Here is a 23466-nt window from a genome sequence, read left to right as displayed (position 1 = left end):
AAATTTCTCCTTACATTTAACTTCTGACATGATTTGAATACACTGCACTGATGCAAAGTGAATGTGCTGTAGGCTGTAAATGCACTGCATACTTTCCCATTGATGAAGACTGATGAATGTGAGGAAAAACACTTGTTACACCTGATCTGTCCTTTGAGTTTTTATGGTCCTGTCTAAACAGCTCCTCAAACAGTAACAGCAGTGTGGCATTTTGTCACGGTGTGACGTGATTCAATTTGCTGTAATTCCAGTGCTTCATTTTACTGACTCCTATTTAACCTTTATAATGTCTGGGAAAAAACTGAACTACTTTTCACATTTGATCTTGAGCTTTGAGATGTTCTCTTGCCATCAATTTTTGGTTATTGTAAACTGAAATTGAGCATGTGCATATTCTTATATACATTTAGCAAAATGCAAAAAAACAAAACAAAAAAAACTATCAAAGTTGTAGATACACTGTGTTTTACAAAAAAATAAAATTTCAGCCTTTCTACTCTTTACTAAAGTTTCAAGTTTAACTTAATGTGTTACTTGCAATTTCTTTATAATTATTTGTAAAATTTACTAGCAATTTCTGAGCAAAAATAGTTTTAAAGTAAATCTACTGCAAATTTGTTTCAGTGTTCATATGCATTAAACATTTAAATTAATGCATTAATATGCATTTATAGAAGATTATGCATATGAACAGTATACTTTTATGTATATAAATATATATGGGCGTATATGCATATATGCATAAAGACAATTTACTTCACAGGATTATGATCACAATGTTTAATTTAGCACTCATGCAGTTTATGAATGACACATAGGAATATCTTATGAACTGATCTCATAACAAAACAGCTTTGAGCATGTGGCAAAATTAAATGTCAAGATTTACAGGTTTAAATTGATTTAATATCATTCTTGGAACATACAGTTTTCTTCAGAAATTATATGTAGACCAAATAGTACAAATAATATTTCGAAAAGGATGCAAATATTATTGTTAAATTTTGAAGTTTTCATCTATTTCACAAAAAAACTTGCCCACTGACTTCATTAGTTTTTCATGGCCCACATTTGACCTCCTGGAGACCGCGTAGCCCTTGATGTAGATGAAGGCTCAGGTCTTAAACCTACAGGCAATGTCACATGTTAAATGCTGCACCATGTGATATAGAGTTCTCCCAAACTGCGTGTGTGTGCATGTGTGAATGCATCTACATATTTGTGCTTTAGAGATCTGTTCCAGCTGTCAACACTTAAATTGTAGTGTAACGTAATTTCGCCTTTTAGGATTGTACAAGTTCTGAGGAAGTTGGTAATAAGCATGTCATGTACAATAGTTCTAAAAAACACATTTTCAAAAAAACTAAACAGAAAGCCTGTACTGTACCATTCTGCACACTGACATTTTACCTTTATGTACTATTTGCCATTCCGTGCATCTAAGTATGCAGTTCTATGCTTTATCTGGATTATTGGGTTGTGTTATTAACATAATATCCTTCAATATCGTGTGTGGGACTAACAAAGCCCCTGAAAGCTAGTTAATTCAAATCCCCGGGTTTTAGTTCTGCATTTCTCTGTTTTGTCTATAATCCATCTTATCGGCTGGTAATATTACATAAGTATTTACCGCATTAACGCATTTGTCACGGAGTCACTGCATCAATCTAACTTAATTCTCAATATTACATGATGACTTCCTGTGCTTTTACGTGATTGGCCATCATAATGGGTCATTCCCAGGAAGCACAGGTGCCATTTGTGCCATTTACTTTATTTATAAAATTAGAACTTTAATATATATCATTCATTTAAAATCAGAATTCCAATCAGAATTGTATATATATATATATATATATATATATATATATATATATATATATATAGTATATATAAATGTATATATAATATACATTATATTGTATATATATAAGTGTAATAACATGTAATAAAATCCATCAAATAGGCTACTGTGGATTATACCAGCAGCACTCATAAGGATATTTTATAAAAAGGAGATTTGTCTCTGTTAATTACTGTTATGCCGATTCTCTAAATTGATCATTCTATCATCAAATAAAATTTTCAGACAATAAATCAATTACTTTCTAATTTCCTTTGCTATTTGTATCCCCGTTACCATATCCTGCTTTCAATTAACCCTCATTTTATCTGCATTAAATCGCAGTCCACCTCCACATCCGTGAGTCTGAATAATGGCCGGTGGAAACCTACTCCAGCAGTTCTGCCATGTATTACTTACATTATTTGCATTTGATTATGGAAGATTCTCAGAGCTGTTCAATGAGCGGGTCACTGATGTGTACCTGACCGACCAAAGAGCAGGACCCCAAAGAACGGACGTCATTGTTCACCCTCACACTCATTCGTTCTTTATATGTGTGTGTGTGTAGATATCGGGATGTGCTTTCCTGCATCCCCTGGTTGTTTTCTTCTCTTCAGTCGAGACGTGGATTCTTGGTGCTTTTGTTTTACTTTGAGGAAATCTAAAGGGGAAACCTCAGAGCTACAAAGACGGATGTGAATGTGAGGTTTTGATGTCTAGGCAATGAAGTATTTGATAACAGACTTGTTGTGTAACTGCACATCAGAACAGGAATTTGGGAGGCAGTTTAATTTGGCCTGCAGTCATCATATGTTGACGAGAATATGGTGGATCTTAAAGGGATAGTTCAGCAAAAAAAATTTATTTGTTGTTAAACTTTACTCATCCTCAGGCCATGCAAGTTTAGGTCACTATTTTCCTTCAGTAGAACAGTAAAGAGCATTTTTAGCTGAAACCTGGTCCTTGATGATTCATAAAACGAACTGGGCAAAAGGACCCATCCCATCAGTGACCTGCTCTCTTCATCTTTCTCCTGGTTTTTGCCTTACTAAAAGCAGAGGGAAACTGGGAATTGTCAGACTTTTGACATCTCACTCTGTGAAGTTCAGGCAGCTTCTGTAAGATGGAGGAACTAGGAAGTGGAAATTATTTATAAATTCAAGTCCACTGTGGAAATGAAGAGAGGTTTTGCTGGTTTTTCAGGTGCAGTGTTTAATTGTTCCACTTTTAGCCCATTTCTGGCGGTGGAGAGAGGATATTTATGTGAAGGAAGCAGTCATGTGTTTGGTTGGCAGCATGTTTAACTGTGTTTGCAACAGTTGTGGGAAATGTCTTTTGGCTTTATTCTTTGAGGTACAAAACATACTTAAACCTGTCAATCTTTTGTATACTGCAGAGCAGGTATTCCCAACATTTTTTGCTCTACCAAAAGCTAAACAAGCACCCATACAATTTTAAGCAATGGTTACCCTTTTAATAAACATGAAAAATATATAAACATTTTATTTGTGTGTATCATGGAATATTTATTTATTCTATTTTTTTCTCCAAATGTCAGTGTAACCAGTTACAAATGTTGAATTCTAAATTGTGTTTATTTTGTATTCATTTGTGCATTGGTGCATTTGATTTGCTGCTTTTTTACTCATATTGAAACAATAATATTTTATGTAACGTTACAAATTTCTATATATTACAGTTTTTTCTCTCTTTAAAGAACTGAAACAGACGTTAACAAGGACAATTTAAATCTAAATAATCTAAATAAAATCTACATAAAATGAATTAAACCATGTTTTTAAACAAATGCTCAAAATTAATAAACAATATAAACATTTAATTAATTCAAAATAAATGATTATAGATAAATAAATAATTTATATAATATAAATATGTTTAAGTATAAATAATTAAATAATACATATAAATAATTATATACACACACACATTCATTTATTTATAGATTTGTATTTACCATTGTATTGTACCATGTATCAATACCTTTATAAATAAAGTTTTATTTTATTGTTTTTTTATTCATTTATTTATTTTTACTGGAACCTTGGTTAAATCAACAAAATACTGTCTATTATGTATGTAATTATTTATTATGCACTGTTGTGTTGATTCTCTTTATTTTTCATACTAATAAAAAATTCATTATTTGGATAATACATCAATTAATTTCTTATTTGCTTGTGCTATTGTCTCCTGGTTACCATATCCTACTTTCAGCAAAATGTTTCTTTTACTGCTGGCAATAACAACATTCTTTCCCACCGGCTTTAAAGTAAAGGGCAAAGGCAATGTCTATACGTCTATTTCTATTGCAGGAGTTACATACATGTGCTAACTTGCAGGTATTGGCACAAAATGAGACCCAACCACCCGAATATACACGTTCACTGGTAGGAAGTGTCTGATTGCTTCCAATATAAGTTTTATTTGTCTCTCTGTGTTTATGTCTGGTGTCATATCCACGTCTTATTCAACTGTGTGTGTCGTTGCACCAATTTTAAGAGCAGGGCATTGTTTCCATCAGGACGGCTGGAATCTCCCTTATGAGCGTATGATTTTTAAGCACACAGGACAACATTTACAATGAAACTATTAATCAAATACATAGTCTGCATTAGTTCCCATGCTCTGTTTATGAGCCCGTGGGGATGGACAGAAAAAGCGTATGTATACAAGTGCAATTGCAAAAACTATTTTAGCCTCAGAAAAAAAATCTATTTGCAGATCACAAACCACCTGACCTTTTAATAATGGATTTTTATCAAACTATTAAATTTCTATTTGCTGGATGCATGGGTGAAGCTCTTAATGTGTGTATGACCTTTCCTGTAGATGAAAGGTTATTATTGTATATGTAGTTATTACCACAGAGAACAGCTCTGTCTGCACTTGTGTCTGCTCTTTACATTGACATGTTATGATTGTGTTTGTGTTGCTGAATGACACCTAACTTCTGTTATATATAAGTCAATGAATGAGAAATTGAGTGAGTCAAAATGTGAACCGATCAACACGCAGACAAGTCTTCTGTCAGCTCTAAAAAAGTCCTTGAACCTATAAAAGTTAACAAAAATAAGTTAAATTAAAATATGTGCATTTAAAATATTTTTTGCTGAACCAAATAGACTGAAAATACTAATGGAATAACACCTCATTTTGACTAGCAAAGCAAATACTGGGATGAACTTTGAAACAGTTTTTACTCAGAAGCTGCTAGTAAATTCTACATAATTATAAAGAAATAGTAAGTAATAACTATGGACAATTGTTTTTGGCCAGGAATAAAAATAAACATAAAATATATCTTGCATTTCTGAGAAAAAGTCAAAATTGTGAAATAAACCTTTTAGAATTTTTTTTCAGAACTGCAAAATATAAAATCAGAATTGCAAGACATAAATTCATAATTTTAAAATATTATTCAGAACTATGTGATATAAACTTTCTTGTTATAAATTATATATATATATATATATATATATATATATATATATATATATATATATATATATATATATATATACAAGTTATAAAAAAGTTATACAAATTGTGAGATATAAACAATTCTGAGAAAAAAAATCATAACTGTGAGATTTATAATTGCAAGCTTTACATTAAAAATTCTGACTTTTTTTCTCAGAATTGTAGGAACAATTATTATTATTATTTTTTGACATCACAGAAAAAAAAAGTTTTCATTTTGTTATTCCGTGGCTGAAAAAACTTCCATAAGTAACACAATTAATTAAATGTGAAATTCTGAAGTAAAAAAAGAAAATAGTATATTCTTCTAAAACATACTCCAACAATATTGGGTTAATTTACAACTTCTAAAAATATATATTTTTAATTTGTAGCAGATCAATAACAGTTCATTTCTAAGGCATTTTTTATTAAAGTGACATGGCATTTCATCTGATCCTTCCCAAATTTCTAGTTTCAGTTGAAAAAAAAACAACCCTGCTTGACAATGCATTTTGTGGGCTCTTTGAACTCTCCTGCACATCTTTATTATGAAACTCTCACCCGTACAGCACACACACACACACACAGATTGTGTAAGCCTCCACTTCCTCTTAGAGTATTCCTGCCGGAAACGCAGAGGAAGTGTGAGTACGCCTCATCATGCGTGCATGGATGATGACATGTAGATTATGGTGCAGTCGTGCAGGAGCAGGGCGGAAGAGGACATCAGCGTGGGATTCACACATGTAGTCCCCGCCCCTGTATGACGGGACGGGACGAATAAATAATCCATGTCTGAACCAACAGATGCTAGATTGAGGGATTACTGTGGCCATCACTCGGCCAGTTAGTTAACAAAACGGAAGTATCACTGCTTCTCAATAAAGTCATTACTGGGTTGGACAGGAATGAGGTTTTCCACAGGAATTTCAAATAGGTGGGAAAACAGAAGTCACACTGCATCATTATGGCACATCTATGTAATGCAGATCTTTAAACCAAAAGGATTTCTATATATGTATGTTTTTTAAATGTACACATTGGCATTCAACATCATGTTTTTGTAATTATTTTATTTCTTATTTTAATTATTATAATTTTTTTATATTATATTAGTATAATATATATTAATCTTATTATATTATAAAATAGTTATATTACAGCTGTGGATCATGTAAGAATAATCACAAACAGTTTATTTTTATTTGATTATTTTTCTATTGTTTTTATTATAAAGCAATAATTTTTCAGACATAAATCATGTTGTGAAAATCATCTCCAACTATTATTTTTTTATTATTATTGTTTTTATTAGATTGCAGTAATTTTTCTGCTGTGGATAATATGGCTAGAATCATCACAAACAACGTTTTTAAATTTATTATTTTTAATTATTATTATTTTTAGATTGTTTTTATCAGAATTATATGGTAATTTGTCAGCTGTGGATCACGTAGCTAGAATCATAACAAACAAATTATTCTTCTTATTTTCTATTATTTTTATCTATCTTTTTTACTAGATGTTTATTAGTGGATCATATAGCTACCTGGTATTAAATAAAATTAAATAGATATGAACTGTTTAGAATTTAAATTTTTTGAAAACGAATAAAAAAATAAATGGAAGATTCTGCTGTATTACTAATAGTTTGCCATAATCTTAAAAAAAATGTATGGCATTGATCATATATATGACTGATGGTCAGATGTTTGCTTCACGGGAAATACTAAGAAATGTAAAAATTCATTTGAATCAATTCGATTTCTAACCCCTGCAAGTGTTAAAGCAACACCATGACGACCAGACAAACAAACTTGGTCAATTGTATTATTCATAGGTGAATTTCAAGCTTGTCCTTTGCCCTGTGAGACAAATTGGCCCCTGAGGAAATCATACGTGGAGCACAAACAAGCAGAACTTGGCACCTTGCCAGTTTCAACAGGCACGTCTGCCCATTCGATCAGTAAACTAAAGTCAGACAATTCCAGGATCCCTTGGGAAATCTGCATCCGACATTTTCTCACAAGGTCACAGCGATGCATAAATCCTGCACAAATGACACTGGGGCTTATTTGGATCTTTTAGGCAGATGAAACGCAGCAAACTGAAGCTGAAGCAATTTTGAGGCCTGTTCAATCATATATTTCTTTTGTTTTGAAACACTTCATCTTCATATTAGCCGGAGTCAAGGAAATATCTCTCTCATGTGGATTTATGAACACTACGATGTTTTATAGATTAATTATTAGATGTAGAAGAAGCATATGGTGCCTTCTGAACACCATTACAATAAAATTGTCAATAATGTCTCTGTGTGGAAGACAAGATTCAGTGTTTGAGCCCATCATGAAGATGACATGTTCTCCCTAAAGGAAATCATATCCCTAATGAATTTCTTAATAACGATCGCTTTAGCTCAACATGATCTTTCTCTGTATGTTTTGGCAAAGAGGGTTAAAACAAAGTTACACTTCTATCATCTTTCCACTTACAAGCTTCATGGAAAAAACTAATTGAAAGCATATTTAAATATGCTTTTAAAGTTATTTGTTTTATTATTACTAGGACATTTCTTCCCACAATCTGCTCCTAAACGGTAAAACCAGACTAGAACAACAGCGACATCTAGTGTTTATTCCTAAGGAATTGAAATGTAAGCAAAACAATTTCACTCCATTTTCGTCAGTTCATAAAATTAATCAGAAATCATTAAAAATCCCCAACTCCAAATTGTTTTAATTATGTTTCTTCTCGTCTGAGGCATCTCATGAATAGCCAACTATTAGAAGCTAATAGCTACTAGTCAGAAATGTTTGGCATGCTCACACATGGCGATGCTACTAAATATAGTATATGACTGTATTTTTCTGCTGGGGTTAAGAAGGAAACAAGCAACAACAATGAAACCATATTGAAACCCATAAGACGAAGAAACACTGGCTGTCTGAGCTCTGATATAAACAAGTGAGTGGTTACTCACCAAATTTGTCCAACTTTCACAACAGAGGTGCAGTTTTACTTCAGTTCGGCCTCCTTTTAATGTGTTCATGACTTTAGACAGCAGCCACTGAAAGCTTTTGGGACTTATCCACACTAAAACATGTGAATGTTGTTGTATACTGGCCATAACTTATTAAAACCTTATCAAACCAGGGCGGTTTATTTAACAAAAAAAAAACACATGACAAAATAATCTAAAGAACTGTTTAACATTATGATAACGCTTGTGGTGGTGTAATGTTTGCAAAACGTGTTCCTAATCAACTTATTCTACACCTGTGACCCTGTGGTGAACCGACTGATTTAAAGACGTCAGACAAAAATATTCAAGAAATACAAAGCTAGGTACCTCATTGGCAAGATGAATTTGATACATGCTTTCAGACTTTTTAGAAATTCCCTTACAAGAATTTGTTCCCTAACAAAGTCCTTTACAAGAATGTGGTTGCTTCAGCCAATGAGCATCAAAACCCCTGAAGTACTAAAGTGAACATTTATGAACAAAGTGCCCTTTTGCAATTTCATGCCACAATACACTAAAGTCTCACAACATACTAAACACACACTTAAAGAGCTCAATATAAAACCTCTTCAGGCTGAATGCATTTTACATATCAATTATTGATGAGGCACTTGAAAAGATGGTAGATTAAATGACTGTTGAGTGTTGATATTACGTTATAATTTAACCGGAGCACAAATTAGACTCTGAAGACACCCACATAATCATGACAGCGTGAGATATTGGTGGTTATTTTCATTCAAAACAAGAGAATATGCCACATTCATACATCATGCATACATTTCTATTCAGTTCAGTTATGTAGTTTGACTAGGTGTCATCGAAGTTATACTGTGGTTGCAAACACAAATGACTTATTGGAGTGGTAACAGCTGAAATAAGTAGAAACATAAAAGTTATTTTCCATACTTGCACGTCTTTTATTTTCAGTGGGGCATTTGTGATCCTCCACTGCTCATAAGCACCGAAGATTAATAGAGAGAAGAGAAACATTCAAATGGGTGTTCAATAACAGGAGTGTTTAGAATAAAAGCATCCAAAAAGAGAAGAACTTAATGACACCTTCTGTCATTCAGATGGCAAATTAATAATTTACGAAGGAAAGATCAAGAGAAAAATGGCATTACATAACGGAAAAATGAACAGCAATGTTGTCATAAACAACAGAAACGATTTATAGGACTAGATAGTGTATCTGGGTGCTAAAGAAAATCATTTTGCACTGTGTGATGCAGTACTGCAGCATTTCTCAGTCATTTAGCATTAGTATTTTACATATATGTGATTGTTATTTTCCTAGCTTTGAAGCATTTAAGTAAACATACACAGTGCATCGTAGCAAATACTGCTGATCTGAACATGCAAAAAGAGACACACTTTCATGACACGAAAGCTTCAACCGATCGTGTCAGATGTTTAGGTAAGGTTTCATCAAAAAAAACTAAACAGCCTTCATAAATTCATATTATAAACTTCATGGAAGCATTACATTATCCAATATGGCTCCTTAATGTAGATGTTTTGGAGTATCTGGAAGCAAACTAGAGATGTGCTTTCGTTGTTGGAGATGTGAACCCAAATGTATCGATATGAAGAATCAAATAAGTGCTTGTGTGTATTCGACAATTCATCATCGGCGCTTTGTGGTGCTTCCAGCACAGTTCATGCCTCTGCTCATCTGGGGGAAATGCACACTGGGAGTCCTGGCGTTTGGACCGTAGAGGCCCAAGTTTCTCGCAGTGATGGACTTGCGAGGGATTTTGATGCAAGGGAACGGGGAGAAGATCTGCTGTGGTTTTGGAGGATCTCCTGCCAACGTTGAAGGGTTTCTTTGGAGGGAGCCTCCACTTTCTGAGCTGGAGGAGTCTGAACCTGGTCGCTGGGTGAATGGAAATGAAGCAGAGGCCATGGGTTTGGACTCGGCCTGCAGTTCTGGTGGTGGAGTTGGTGTATTTGGATTCGAATCTGATTCTGGTGGAGTTGGTGTAAGTGGATCAGAAGCTGTTTCTGGTTGTAGAGTTGGATCAGAAGCTGTTTCTGGTTGTAGAGTTGGATCAGAAGCTGTTTCTGGTTGTGGAGTTGGATCAGAAGCTGTTTCTGGTTGTGGAGTTGGATCAGAAGGTGCTTCTGGTGAAAGTTCTGGTTCCAGTTGCAGAGAAGACAACTGGTTGTCGATCTCTTTGAGATCATCTGCTTCTCCACAGATGTGGTCTTGCTGAGAGACATCTGAGCTTATGGTCTCCACCTTCTCTTGCTCTTCATCCTCACATCTTCCCTCGTCAGATGCTTCTTCTGTTTTGCTCACATCAGTAAGTCCGTCTTCTATCTCTAAAGAATCTTCAAATCCGAGTTGCGCTCGTGCCCTGGCGATGTTCCTTCGGTGCGCACGCACATGTGTATGCCAGGGAGAATGATGTCTGGTCCGATTCATCTGATTCTGGCTGGGTGTGGAGTGGGCTTGAGGACTTCCATCATTATGAATGATACCATCCTGTGAGGATCGCTGACCGGGTCTGGACCTCCTGCCCAGAAGAAGATGGTTGACCACAGGGGATGGACCGATTTGGGAGGGAAGGATACTGGTGGCTGGACACTTATCTGTGAAGAATCAATATCAATGGTTAAGATAATGCCAGTATTTGTAAACAGACCAAGGCAGCATGAAACCGTTTGCAACCGATGTTACATCCATAATATCTCATAAACGGAATATTCAAGGTTAAAAATGTAGGACAGGGCTTTGTGATGTCAGTCAAAGGCGAAAAGATTTATTACAGTTTGTTAAAAGACAAAATTAAATTATATAAATAATATTATTGTTATATAGAGAAATTATACTATAAATTATATATACACTACTGTTTTTGGGGTCAGTAATTTTTACATTTTTTATTTGGAAAGCAATTAATGATTTAAGCAAGGATTTGTTAAAATAATCAAAAGTGATAGTAAAGACATTTATCATGATAAATATCCATTTCAAATATTAAAACAATTATATTATGATAAATAAGATATAAATATAATAATAAAATATATACATATACATATATATAGAGAGAGTGAGATTGCATACATATGCCGCCTGGGAAACTCTGGACTATGGTTTAAATAAATTCAACTGTACAACAGTTTCACTGCAATTCATGTTAATATGATAGAGTTAAATAACAATAAAAATAATACATATGCACTTGTGTGTACATAGTAAATGCATTTTTTAAGCAGTTGTTGACATCCTATCTAAAAGGTGACTTAGCCAAAAAAGAAATAACAACAACAACAGTAACATTACCACTGTAATATGTCTTGCAATAACCGTATCGTGCAAAGGCTCTACGCAAGCCTCTTGTTCAATATTCTTTGAGTCTTAATCAGGCTCAAACTAATATGTCATATTAACGCCATCCATTAACGCCAGGAAAACGCCACTGTTTTTCCATATTTTACTATATTCTTCCCTCAATTTAGACGAGTTGACATGTACCTCTCCCATCTCAGTGCGTTCACTTACTCAGTGTAGTTTGTTGCACCACTATGTTAGCGTTTAGCTTACTACCATTCATTCCTTAAGATCCAAAGAAGCTACCAAACACTTCAATGTTTTCCCTGTTTTCCCTATTTAAAGACAGTTACATGAGTAAGTATGGCGGCATAAAATAAAACATGGCAATTTTCTAAGCAGATAAAAAAATGATAACTATAATGTATGGCGGAAGAGCACTTCGACCTTGGCGCAGTAATATCATCACTCCTGAGAACCGCTTAGAAAATCGCCACGTTATATTTTGTGCCGCCATACTTACACGTGTCACTATAACCGACTTTAAAGAGGGAAAACATGGAAGTGTTTGGTGCCTTCTAAATTCAACCATTTGGGTCCTAAGGAATGAACGCTAACATAGTGGCACCGCGTGCTACAGTGATTTAGATGGGAGAGGTATGTATCAACTCATCTAAGTCGAAGGAAGAACATAGTGAAATATGGAAAAACTTTTACATTTCATTTAACTAAACCAGAGCAGACAGAGGAACATGCTGCTTTGGCAAAGGGTGGGTTAGTACCGAAACACTGTCTAAACTGTTCACCAATCACAACGCACTGGGACAGCTAACCAATCACATCACATTTCTTTTTTCGGAAGGCGGGCCTTCACCAACCCAGAACCAATCGAGCCCATTTTGCCAGGATGTGGAGAAAGGTATCGTAATAATGTAAATTATGTAAAAAATTACGCGTTTTTCGAACCACCAAGTGTGCGAGCATGTTTTAGTACACCCCCAAAACAAATCCAAGACATTGTAAAAGAGCATAATAGGACCCCTTTAAGAAATTAAAGAATAATTTAAATAGCATGTACCAGAGCCCTGCAAAGCAAAAATCTTGATTTGAAAAACCTTCATTAATCAATTCAACCGTCACCAAAATGCCAAATGATTGTGATTAATTTTATTATACAACAACAGACCCGACACCGATCAAAACAGCTCTCCAACACTTATCTATAATGAAACCAGTTGACCCATAAAAACGAGTACCAGTGTGGCGCTTCTGCTGTTTACTGGCTTGATGATGTTCAATAGTTTCAGCTTCCACTCGAGGTCCTGGGAAAAATGTCACAACACACTGACCAACACTACATGGTTTCCCTTCCGTCACCTCCTGAACTCATCTACTACTGTAAAAGGCTCAAAGTGAAGATCCTGCTACCTGTATGGATGTATAGTAGTCCGGTCTGCTGCTGTTGCTTTTGTTTGATGCGTGAGTACTGTTTCTTCAGTGAGCTGATGTCAGTGCTCATGCGCTCCAGCATCATGCTGTTGATGGCCGCCTGGTGCTCGGCTCGCCCCGTGCCCACCGCCCCGGGACTGAGCTCGGCCATGTTACTGCCGTGAGAGCTCTGCTCCGCTCTCTGATCTGTAGAACAGATGAGAACACAAAGAAAACTTCCAAAATAAAAATGCAAGAATATTTGTGACAGAGCTGCGCTGGCTCTTTTCTAAAACTTTCATTTGTTTAGTTGCACTGGAACTGAAGGCTGGTGGAATAACTCGACAACTCAGACACAACAAGAGCTGACAAATCCATGGAGGAAATTAAAACCATTTGAGACAGGATTGGGAGGGATTTGCCAGGGTTGGGTTGGCAGAGTGAGTTACGCTGAACTCTTTTTTGCATTGCATTGTGAGGTCACCCTTACTTTGACGATGCCAATACAAAAATGCTAATCATTAAATGAAACATCTTGTGCATTTGATAAATACCTGTGTTCAGCAATATATAAATCATGGAGCAGGAGTGACATTTGTAACCTCATAGACTGCACTATTAAATCCAAAGTAGATTTTTGGCTTATGAAAGGTAACTAGACACAGACCTTTAAGATGCTTTTGGTATCTTTGGATCTCAGGAGCCAGAAGTCCTCCAAGAGGCCCCAGGCAACCCAGAGCAGTGACAATAGAGTCTTCATCATCCATCTCAGCATCATCATCACTCTCCCATCCATGGAGTGCCAGACTAGACATGGGAAAATACAACATCACATATAATATAACGTATCATACATTTTTAAATAAATAAAAAAATTCAAATTAATTGAATTGAACGGAATTATACAAAGTACTAAATTATGTAAAATAATTTAACTTAAAAAGAATTTGTAAAAAGACAAACAAAAAATAAAGTAATAAAACTTGAAGTAAAACTTTATATAAAATAATAAAAAATTAAGTGAATTAATTCAATTAGAAAATAATATTTTTTAAAATGTTAGTAAATATTTTTAAATGAAGATGCATGAATAAAAGATCAAATAAAACCATGCATGAAGTAAAATGTAAAAATTATAAATAGCACAAAAATAATTAAAGAACATAATTATATACATTTAATTTCAATAAAATTAATTACACTAAAATTATACTAAAAAGTAATGAACATTTAAGTAAAATATAACAAATATTAAAAAATAACAAATACAACTGTTTGAAATATTACCATTGAAAAACAAGAAATACATTTAAAATTATTGCAAAAAAAAAAAATATCTAAAGAATAATAATATAAAATTAAATCAACAATTTAAGAAAAAAATATCCAAAACAGTGTAATTAAATAATATGCAAATAAATATTTTAACAGAGAAAAGTTTAATAAAAATTTTATTGTTTTATCATTGCATTGCCTTTTGCCAACATCACTTCTATAAAAAAAAATAAAGTCAAGTATAAAACATAACACTTAAAGCTTGTGAAGATAAGAAAGAACATTTGCATTTGATATTTGCATGCCAGTATACACAAATGTGCCATAAAACAGCACCCTGCCGTGATGTTCACGTGTTATGACTACTAAACTCTCACGGATGCCATCTGTGCTGTGAGTGTTGAGTGTCTTCAGCTCTCATACCTGCTGTTCGCTCTGACAGGGGTCGGGAACGGGGTGATGTTGTAGGTGTATTTCTCCCGGAGCTCAGCCAGCTGGGGGAACGGGAACGGAGCCATGGAGTAGACCGTCTGTCGGGACCAAAACACACTTTCAGCGCCAAAAGCAAACTTCCAGCATTTTCAAACACTATTTTGTAACATTAAAGCCATTACAGTTTTTATCTATATGATAAATTTTATATATAGTTAAGAATATGAATTATTCATGATCTTTTATATGCTCCGTCCTACCTGCATGAGTTCATTGGAGTCGATAAGGTTGTGCTCCAGCATTTCCTGTGTCAAGCAGCCCATAGTACTATAAAACTCATCAGCAGTCTGGCACTCCTCAATTCGCCTGAGAGAGAGAGAGAGAGAGAGACAGAGACAGAGATGCAGAACACTTGATACAAGCTGAAAATGATCTCATTTAATTTATGATCACATTTTTCTTTGGAATCTGTCCAATCCTGCAACTCTCTGTCATGGACAAATGATTGATGAACATACTTTCCGAGTTTGGCCCAGATGGCGAGAGCTACACGCAGCAGCATTTCAGAGCCCTCAAAGAAGACGGAGTCCCAAATCTTCAGAACGGTGTGATGGGGCAAACAAGTGGCAAACATGGTCAGAAACCACTGCATGGTGAAGACGTTGGTGAGCGGAGGCTCATAGCTGCCTGCATGAAACACAATGCAGTTAATCAGGAATAGACATTGTTCTTTTGCATCCATATATTAACACAGGGCTGCTACACACCTCCTCCTTCCCGATTGGCTACTTTCTGGAGATGGTGGAGATGCTGAGAAAGTTCTGAAAGCTTCAGTCGTAGCAGATCTCTGAACACAGCCATGTCCACTGAGAGGGCACGCAGGTTATTGGCAAAGTAACTATCGGGAAGCACTTTATCGATCAAATAGATCATCACCTTTCAAAACACAATAATAAAAGACAATGAATTTTAGCAGATTTTATTGCTTGGAATAATATGAATGCATTTATTAATTATTAAATATTGATTAAAAACAATATACAAATTAAAAAAACAAATACATTTAAGTTTTTACAGAGCCCCGCACATGACATGCAAGAAAAAATAAATAAATTGTGCGCACGATTTACTAATTCGTTCCCTCAATTTACTAAAACGTGCACACGATTACTATTGCGTTCCCTCGATTTACTATTGCGTTCGCTCGATTTGCTGTTTTAAGCAAATTTAAATTTTTACATTTTTAAATTTTAAATGAATAAAACAGAACAATTAAATTAATAAAAAATGTCAATAAATATTGAAAAATAACATTAAATTCAAATTAGGATACCAAACCAGGATGGTCTCTTGTGCCTCCTCAAAACACAGGCAAAAATAAATACATTAAAAAAAATATAAAAAAAAAAACTATTTCACAGAGATTATAGGTTTCTAGTGGCGCTTTTCCACTGCGTGGTACAACTTGTTATAGTTGACTGTTATAGATGCTCCAACACATCGTCTACTGACCAAGATACAGCCATTTCTTTTTTCAAGTTGTGTGCAGGAGTCATTTAAAAAAAGTTGTGCAAACAAATGATACTCCGGAGGCTGTTGCTGACTATTTACATCTAGCGGGTTCAGTGTCTCATGTCACAAATCCAGCGACGCAGGTAGTGACGATTCTCTCTGACTATTTTAATATCAGTACGGCTCGCTTGGAACCTTCACCGAGGTGGTGCTAAAAAAGCCAGACCAAGAGGTGGAAAAGCGTCTCATGCAAACCTTCAATGCATCTCCTTCATTTCCCTCTGTGACCTCCAGGATGAGGGCAGCCAGAACATTGAAGCCCTGACAGTATCCGACAGTCTTGTTCCAGCGGGCGTATGCCAGCAGCACCCGCTTCAGCACCACGCGGTCCTGCTCCGCCTCCTGGCCACAGTATGAACTGCAGCCCGTCCTGTGCAGGTCCTGAATGAGGCGGGAAAACAAAATGTGACCATCTTATGTAAATAAGCTCACTGAACTTTGCTCACTTGTGCACACCTGCCTGACTGATCACTGTTCTCTTATCCAGAGCTACACACACAAACACACATCCTGTTATATTTTACACTTACTGACACACATACAATGAGCAAATATCCTGCTGCACCATCGAACCTTTTATCAGACTCAATTCCATTAAATATCTCTGACAATAAATGAATCAAGACTTGTGAGGAAAAAAAAAAAAAGTCACTATTACCTATTTAATGATTTTGTCCAGTGGCATAAACACACTTCCATAAAAAAACTGCTTAAATAATTGTCTTAAAATTTAAAATAACTGCATAACACTACATATATACCTTTACAATTTGGATTCCCAAAGTGTCATCATCTGGATTGCTGCGATCATTGAAGGCAAATCTCATCGTTTTCTCCCAGTCTATGGAGATGCTGTGGAGGTACTGGTCAGCCAGGGTCAGCCAGACCTATACCAAAAAAAAAAAAAAATGTCACAGATATGAAAACACTGCAAGTGCCTGAAAAGAGGCATTTCCAGCACACTTACCCTCTTCCTCCACTCTTTGGGAATCCCTACTGGGAGTCTGGCCACTGCTTTCAGTGCGTCGTACCACTGCAGAGAAAAACAGACACAAACAATAAAACATGCACAAACAACGTTCATTTATTCCTATTTAGGGGAGGTTGGACCCACATCTTCTACAATGGGCATCTAATACATACTTGCTGAAAGCCGTTCTTGCCTAAAGAAGGTTCGATAGTGAACTTCAACCTGGTGTCCACCCCTGAAACAAGACAAAACAGTGGACATCAGTGAGTAGATGATGACCATATCAAAACGTCTCCTCTGGAGCTGCAAGCGTCTCATTAACAAATGAATGAAGGGATGTTGTGTAATCACCACTCATTAAAAAAACATGTCAAACTAAAATGCACAGATGCACTGATTTATGTGTGTCTGTGGAAAATCCAAATTTACTACATCCCCTTTGTCACTTACTAATAATAGATAAGGGTTTATTTTTCATTCATTCAATGGCTCATTATTTATGGCAGGCAGGTTACCTAACTTACCAGGCAGGTTACCCTTTCCCTAATAGGAATAAATTCCAAAAATAGAAATTACTGGAAACGACAAGTGTATTAATGTATTATCGACAACGAGAAAGCAAACGCGGGATATCGAATGGTTGATTAATGTCGCTGTCCATTGCAGTGCGGTGCTGAATCTCACTTCCGCCTGCAGTTTCTTCCGGATACACGACACCATCCTGTATCAAGACGAAATAAACGTTGTTTTCTTTCACTGCTAAAGCGTCATATCGAGCGATAAAGTGCCATAACAACACGATGCCTTCTTTGCAATGCTGTAACTTTCACAGTAGCCATTGCTAAAGATGCTAAATTCTGAAACGTGCATGTAAACAACTCAAACTCGCAAACACGGTGTAGAAAAAAAACGGCGGAGTTTTTTGTGTGCATAAGAATAAGATCAACCTGAGTACATCCCCGTCACAGTTTCATGCTCTAAATAACAAACAGGAGTAGAATAGCACCATTTTAGCCTTTCACTCGTCAGCCGGGACTGTTCCGGATTAACCTAACGTTACATGATTACAATCATCTCTCCATCCCTCCTCCTGCCCTCATGTTCCATTCATTACACGACACGACAGAAGAGACTGAACCAAATCCAGTGGGCATGTGCAACGTAATACACCTGTTATATTAAAAAAGGACATTTTGAGTCTAATGATCAATTAGCTATTAAATAAATAATATTTTAAAGTGAGCGTAATATTTATTTAATAACACAATATTACTTAAGGGACTAAAATAACCATAAAACAACTTTCAGGACTCCTCAAATACAAAACCATGATATTATTACTTTTTTCCAATTAAAAAAATTATACTAATATAATCCTATTTATAAATACGGTTTACTTAAATATATAATTCAGAATATATATATATATATATATATATATATATATATATATATATATACACACACACACACACACACACACACACACACACGATATAAAATGGGAAGGCCCTTTAGGTCACCTAGGGTAATTATCACAAAAACACCAATCTACATTCAACCCCAGTGCAAATAAATGGGCGGAAGAAAATCCTACGAACAGTTTTATCAAGAAATACTGAACAAAATGCATACATTTTAAAGCATGCTGTATTCACCTGGCTCTAGGGTGCACAGCAGGCGCGGCGCTCTTCTAGAAATGCCGTTGCGTTTCTTCAGCACATTACTGATAATATTACCGACTCCTCCAGCTGCATTCTGCCGTTTCACACAAACCCTCGACCTCTTAGAGGAAACAAACCTTTCCTGCTTCATCTGGAGAAAAACCTGAGAGGTCCGTCGGACTGCGCATTTACATCGATCTCATCGCGAGAATCATCTCATCTAATAAAATATCCTCCTACTCGTTATGATCGACCTGATCAATAAATCAGAGGAAAACAACACAGTTGAGCATCCTTTATCTTGATAAGTTTAGATGCATATCTGTACCTGAAGCATATGAATTATAAATGGAATAAAAGCATCAATAGAGATCGAAAAGAACGCGGAGGAAGGCGGAATATCGCCGTAATGCGCGTGTCTACACCCACATACGAGCGTCACATTCGGGGTTGAGAGGGAGGAGTGTCCGCTGGAGCTCTGGAGGATGGGCTAGAGACCAGAAACAATGGCCTGTACATGAATGACTAGTGCCATGCTTCCAACTTTAGCCTTAAACTTTAACAGCAAGGAATAAGGAAATAAAATATGATGTAGGCTTCTATCAAAGGTTTCTGTTTGGTTTCAGTGAGCAGTTCTTAATTTTTTTTCTTATTGTTAAGAACATTTAAAATAAAAACCTAGAGAACCTTTTTCCACTCTGTAGAACCTTTTGTGGAATGGAAAGGTTCTATGAATGTCAAAGGTTCTTCATGGAGCCATAGATTCCAATAAAGATACAGTATTTCAAGAATGTAGATCCAATATTACAAGAAAATCTAAGAGTAAACAGATTGAGTCTTGATTGAAGACCCAACAAGGGTAAAATCCTGAGATAAGAATAAGGATAAAATAGTCACATTTCCATAAATTCAGTCATACAAGCGATCAGAATGATTTACAAAGGAAATGTTGTACTTTAAGGAACACAGAGAAAGGAGTATTTTATTTTAGTGATTAATTATTAGTGAAAGAGATAAGGAAAAATTTGTCATAAAGCAGGTTCTCATTTTATGCTAGATGACAGTGTATTCCAAATTCAAGTATAATATCCAGACAATCGGGTAAATTTAATCATTAACATTATATGATTTTCCAAAAGTATCTAACTGTACCTGCCCTATGAAGAGGAACACCCTTAATGTGACTTACATGAACAAAACGGTTGTTTAAAAATTTCAGGCAAATAAATAAAGATTTTTTCATTGAATGAGAAGCCTTCTAGAATATTTTCTGACATGCATTTTAGTGAGAAAACAACAGTTACAAACCGTGCTACTCATGTTTACAAAAATAAACATGTCAACACATAAAAAAACTGAACCTTAACCATTGACAACTGTACCTGTTTGACAGTGCTTGTCATGCTGCATGTAGAAAAAATGAAGGAAAAAGACATTAAAAGGTGCAGGACCGCTATATTTGTTGGACATACAAGTGCCTGGACCAAATATATGACCAAAAGCACCCACTGTGTAAGTGAACTACTGCTGGACAATGACTAATTTGCGAAGAAAATCCAAATCCAAATTTGAGTTCAGTAGCTCATCAACATTAGAGTGCTAATTTACATGTCACTGTCATAAACTCACTACATGAATGTGTCTGCTCTGAAACCCAATGGATTGCATTTCAGTGATATTGAACAGAGTCTGTGTTTTGAATCTAATGCAAATAATTCAGTTGTAAAGGTGAGTCGTTGTCAATCCTCTTGTAGCGGTGAGATATTTGAGAACACGGTCTCCTAAAATATTAACAGAGAACTAGAGTAAAGCAAAATTGCATTTCATATGTGACGTGAGCATAAGTTTTTCAGCAATTGCATCCAAAATGTAGATGACTTCATCATAACAGATTTGAAGAAATTTAGCCTATTTCTCTCCTGATTCAGATGAGACAACTTCAGAAATATCATGGAAAGAGAACTCATATTTTATTTTAAGTTAAACACATCTTGATGAATTTGCTCCTTGCAAACACGCAGCTTTTCACTTTACAAGACATTAATTTGCTGGACTGGAGTGGTGTGAATTACTTGTGGATTATTGTGAAGTTTTTGCCAGCTGTTTGGACTCTCATTCTGACGGCACCCATTCACTGCAAAGGATCCATTGGAGAGACAGTGATGCTAAATATCTACATATCTGTTCCCACAAAGTAACAAACTCATCTACATCTTGGATGGTATGAGGGCAAGTACATTTTCTGCCAATTTAAATTTTTAAGTGAACTATTCCTTTAAAGCAGCTGAAGGATAACAGACATCAACATGCTTTTGATCTGGAATACATTAGTCTCCAAATAGCAAAGAAGCCCTTGGGTAATTTAACATTGCTCAAAGCAATAATGACCACAAGAGGAGTGAAATGAGAGAACGATTTGTAATTACGTCTTTTCTGAGAGACGGCTTGCAGGCAGGCGGTGACTATATCACAATTCTTCTGAAATTTCTGCCGAAGTCTGTCCTTCCTCTTGACCTGACGTACCAGTTTGGCCGACTGCACACCAATACGATACTTCACTTCCTGAATGATCCACTTCAGCTCCTCTGGACCTGAGCACAAAATAAAGACTGCTAAACGATATCCATTAATTTAATAGAAAATAAAAAAGCATGCAAAAATCTAATTCATGCATGCAAACCATGGAAATTGTGTAGAAAGATTTAGATTGTTATGACTGACTTAACACTGTGTATACATATGTACAAAAGACGTCTGTATGTAAATTGTCATGATGTCCTACAAAGAACCTGAGCACTTGAGACAACAATTAAATTACTTCAGCAAACAAAGGGTTAAGATTTAACTGGTTTTCAGAGTGGCGTTATAACTGCGTCAGTTCTCATATGGCATCTGGGCAACATCTACAGTGTGGCACACTATAATTCATCTAAAAACATTTCAAATGACCTAATCATATTGAGAGAAAATTACTTTTAATTTTACTTAAGAGTAATGTCACTCCAAATGCAAATGCACAGCAAAAATTAAATACAATAAGTTTAAAAAAGACTAAAAATTATGATTTTTTTTTGAATGGTTAAAAAGCTTTTTTGTTTTTGTTGTTGTTGCATAATTTGAAATATAAATAAATATGGGTTCTAAAAAAGAAAAATTCTGTAAATTTTAAAAATATTTATAAGGCACATTCACTACCAATCAAAAGTTTGGAAGAGTTAAAATCAATTAAATATTACAATAGCTTTAAATATAAAATAGTTATCTTAAACTATTATCATATTTCACAATGTAACAGATTTTAGTTTATTTTTAATCAAATCTTAATTATTCCAAACTCTGGACAAGGTAGTGTATGGATAACATAAACAAGAATAAAATAACAGTCTGAATCGAATGTAATTGGCTTCGTTAAAAAAAGAAAGTGGTGCTCACCTTTTTGAGCCAGGTATTTCATCTGATGGCGTCTCGTGTGCTTCTCCTGAAGTTCTTGGAGGAAGTTGGAGCCAGTGTTACTTCTTCCCAGGAAGGCTTCTGAGCTGGAGGCTTCGGTCGAGCTGTCCACCCCTCTGACATTATTACTGTACGTGTCATAGAGCTCCACTAACAGACAGTCCACTATTGATGATGCTCGGGACACTCTCAGATCCTCTTCATCCGAATACACACCTGCTTCATGGATCACCTCTCCACCTCCTCCTTCTCTCTCCATACGGGTCTCTCCAGCTGGTGCTCCATGAGGCACATTTGCGCACTTGGATAGTGAGCCTGAAGCTGTTTTGGCGCACTCACAGTATCCATCCGATGCTAAATGTCCAGTTGAAACCCATTTGTGAAACGCTGAGAAGCCGTAAAGGTACGACGCACCTGAGTTGAGGAAAACTCCGCTCTCGTCCTCGGAGCAGATGTCACATATGTCTATCTCCTTGAGTTCCTCTTTGGCCACTTCCACTGCAGACATGTTTTAGTCTTCTTTAAAGTTTAACATTACACATTCGTGCACACATGCTGCGCATAAGTACAAACCAAAGAGTTACAGATGAATCAATAAGGAACTCGAGTTCCGGGTGTGTTCCATTCCTTGAGTGGGGTTGCCTGCGCCTTTCCCAGGCTCCAGTTTCCTTCCTGAATGCTCTAAATCCTGATTGCACGCCCCTGCAGCAGGAATAGTTCAACCCACCTCCGAAACTTTTTAAACAAAGTTTGTAAGCAAACTGTGAATGAGAAATATACAGCATTTGCTTATTTCACAACAGTAACATTTAAAAAAATTGTTTGTAAAATGAAGGTTTCCAAATAAATAACGTTACATCAGTTAAGCATCTGGCAAAAAATAAACTTATAACATCATGTATTTGACAAATAAGCATATATCCGAGATGAAAAAATTATACGTATTTTAGAAAATTATTTACATTTAATAAAAAGAAAAAAAATTCTCAAACATAATTTGTCAAGGTAAAATAAGTTAACAGTTTGATTAGAGTATAA

The 23466-nt window shown here is 35.5% G+C and overlaps 1 protein-coding gene across 4 annotated transcripts; it reads right to left on the bottom strand.

The window, feature by feature from the left end:
* Positions 1-9525: 9525 nt before the first annotated feature.
* LOC132098682 (TBC1 domain family member 30-like) lies at positions 9526-23100 on the bottom strand. 4 transcript variants are annotated; one of them, XM_059504803.1, is made up of 14 exons: positions 22411-23100; positions 21405-21569; positions 17488-17549; positions 17312-17377; positions 17106-17231; positions 16540-16725; positions 15540-15708; positions 15291-15459; positions 15033-15138; positions 14764-14870; positions 13733-13872; positions 13066-13272; positions 12894-12959; positions 9526-10952 (listed from the first exon to the last, which is right to left on the bottom strand). In XM_059504803.1, exons 1-14 carry the CDS (start codon positions 22934-22936, stop codon positions 9985-9987), a joined length of 3063 nt encoding a protein of 1020 aa, XP_059360786.1. In that variant the 5' UTR covers positions 22937-23100; the 3' UTR covers positions 9526-9984. The 4 variants fall into 4 exon arrangements, with proteins under 4 accessions (XP_059360786.1, XP_059360787.1, XP_059360788.1 ...); XM_059504804.1 differs by lacking the exon at positions 12894-12959 and having other exon boundaries at positions 22411-23095; XM_059504805.1 differs by lacking the exons at positions 21405-21569; positions 22411-23100 and adding an exon at positions 18973-19410.
* Positions 23101-23466: the final 366 nt, after the last annotated feature.

This window comes from Carassius carassius, chromosome 22 (genome assembly GCF_963082965.1).
Source record: "Carassius carassius chromosome 22, fCarCar2.1, whole genome shotgun sequence".
Classification (NCBI taxonomy): domain Eukaryota; kingdom Metazoa; phylum Chordata; class Actinopteri; order Cypriniformes; family Cyprinidae; genus Carassius; species Carassius carassius.
The sequence above is the reverse complement of the archived record's forward strand: the minus strand, read 5'-3'. Positions and strand labels throughout refer to the sequence as shown.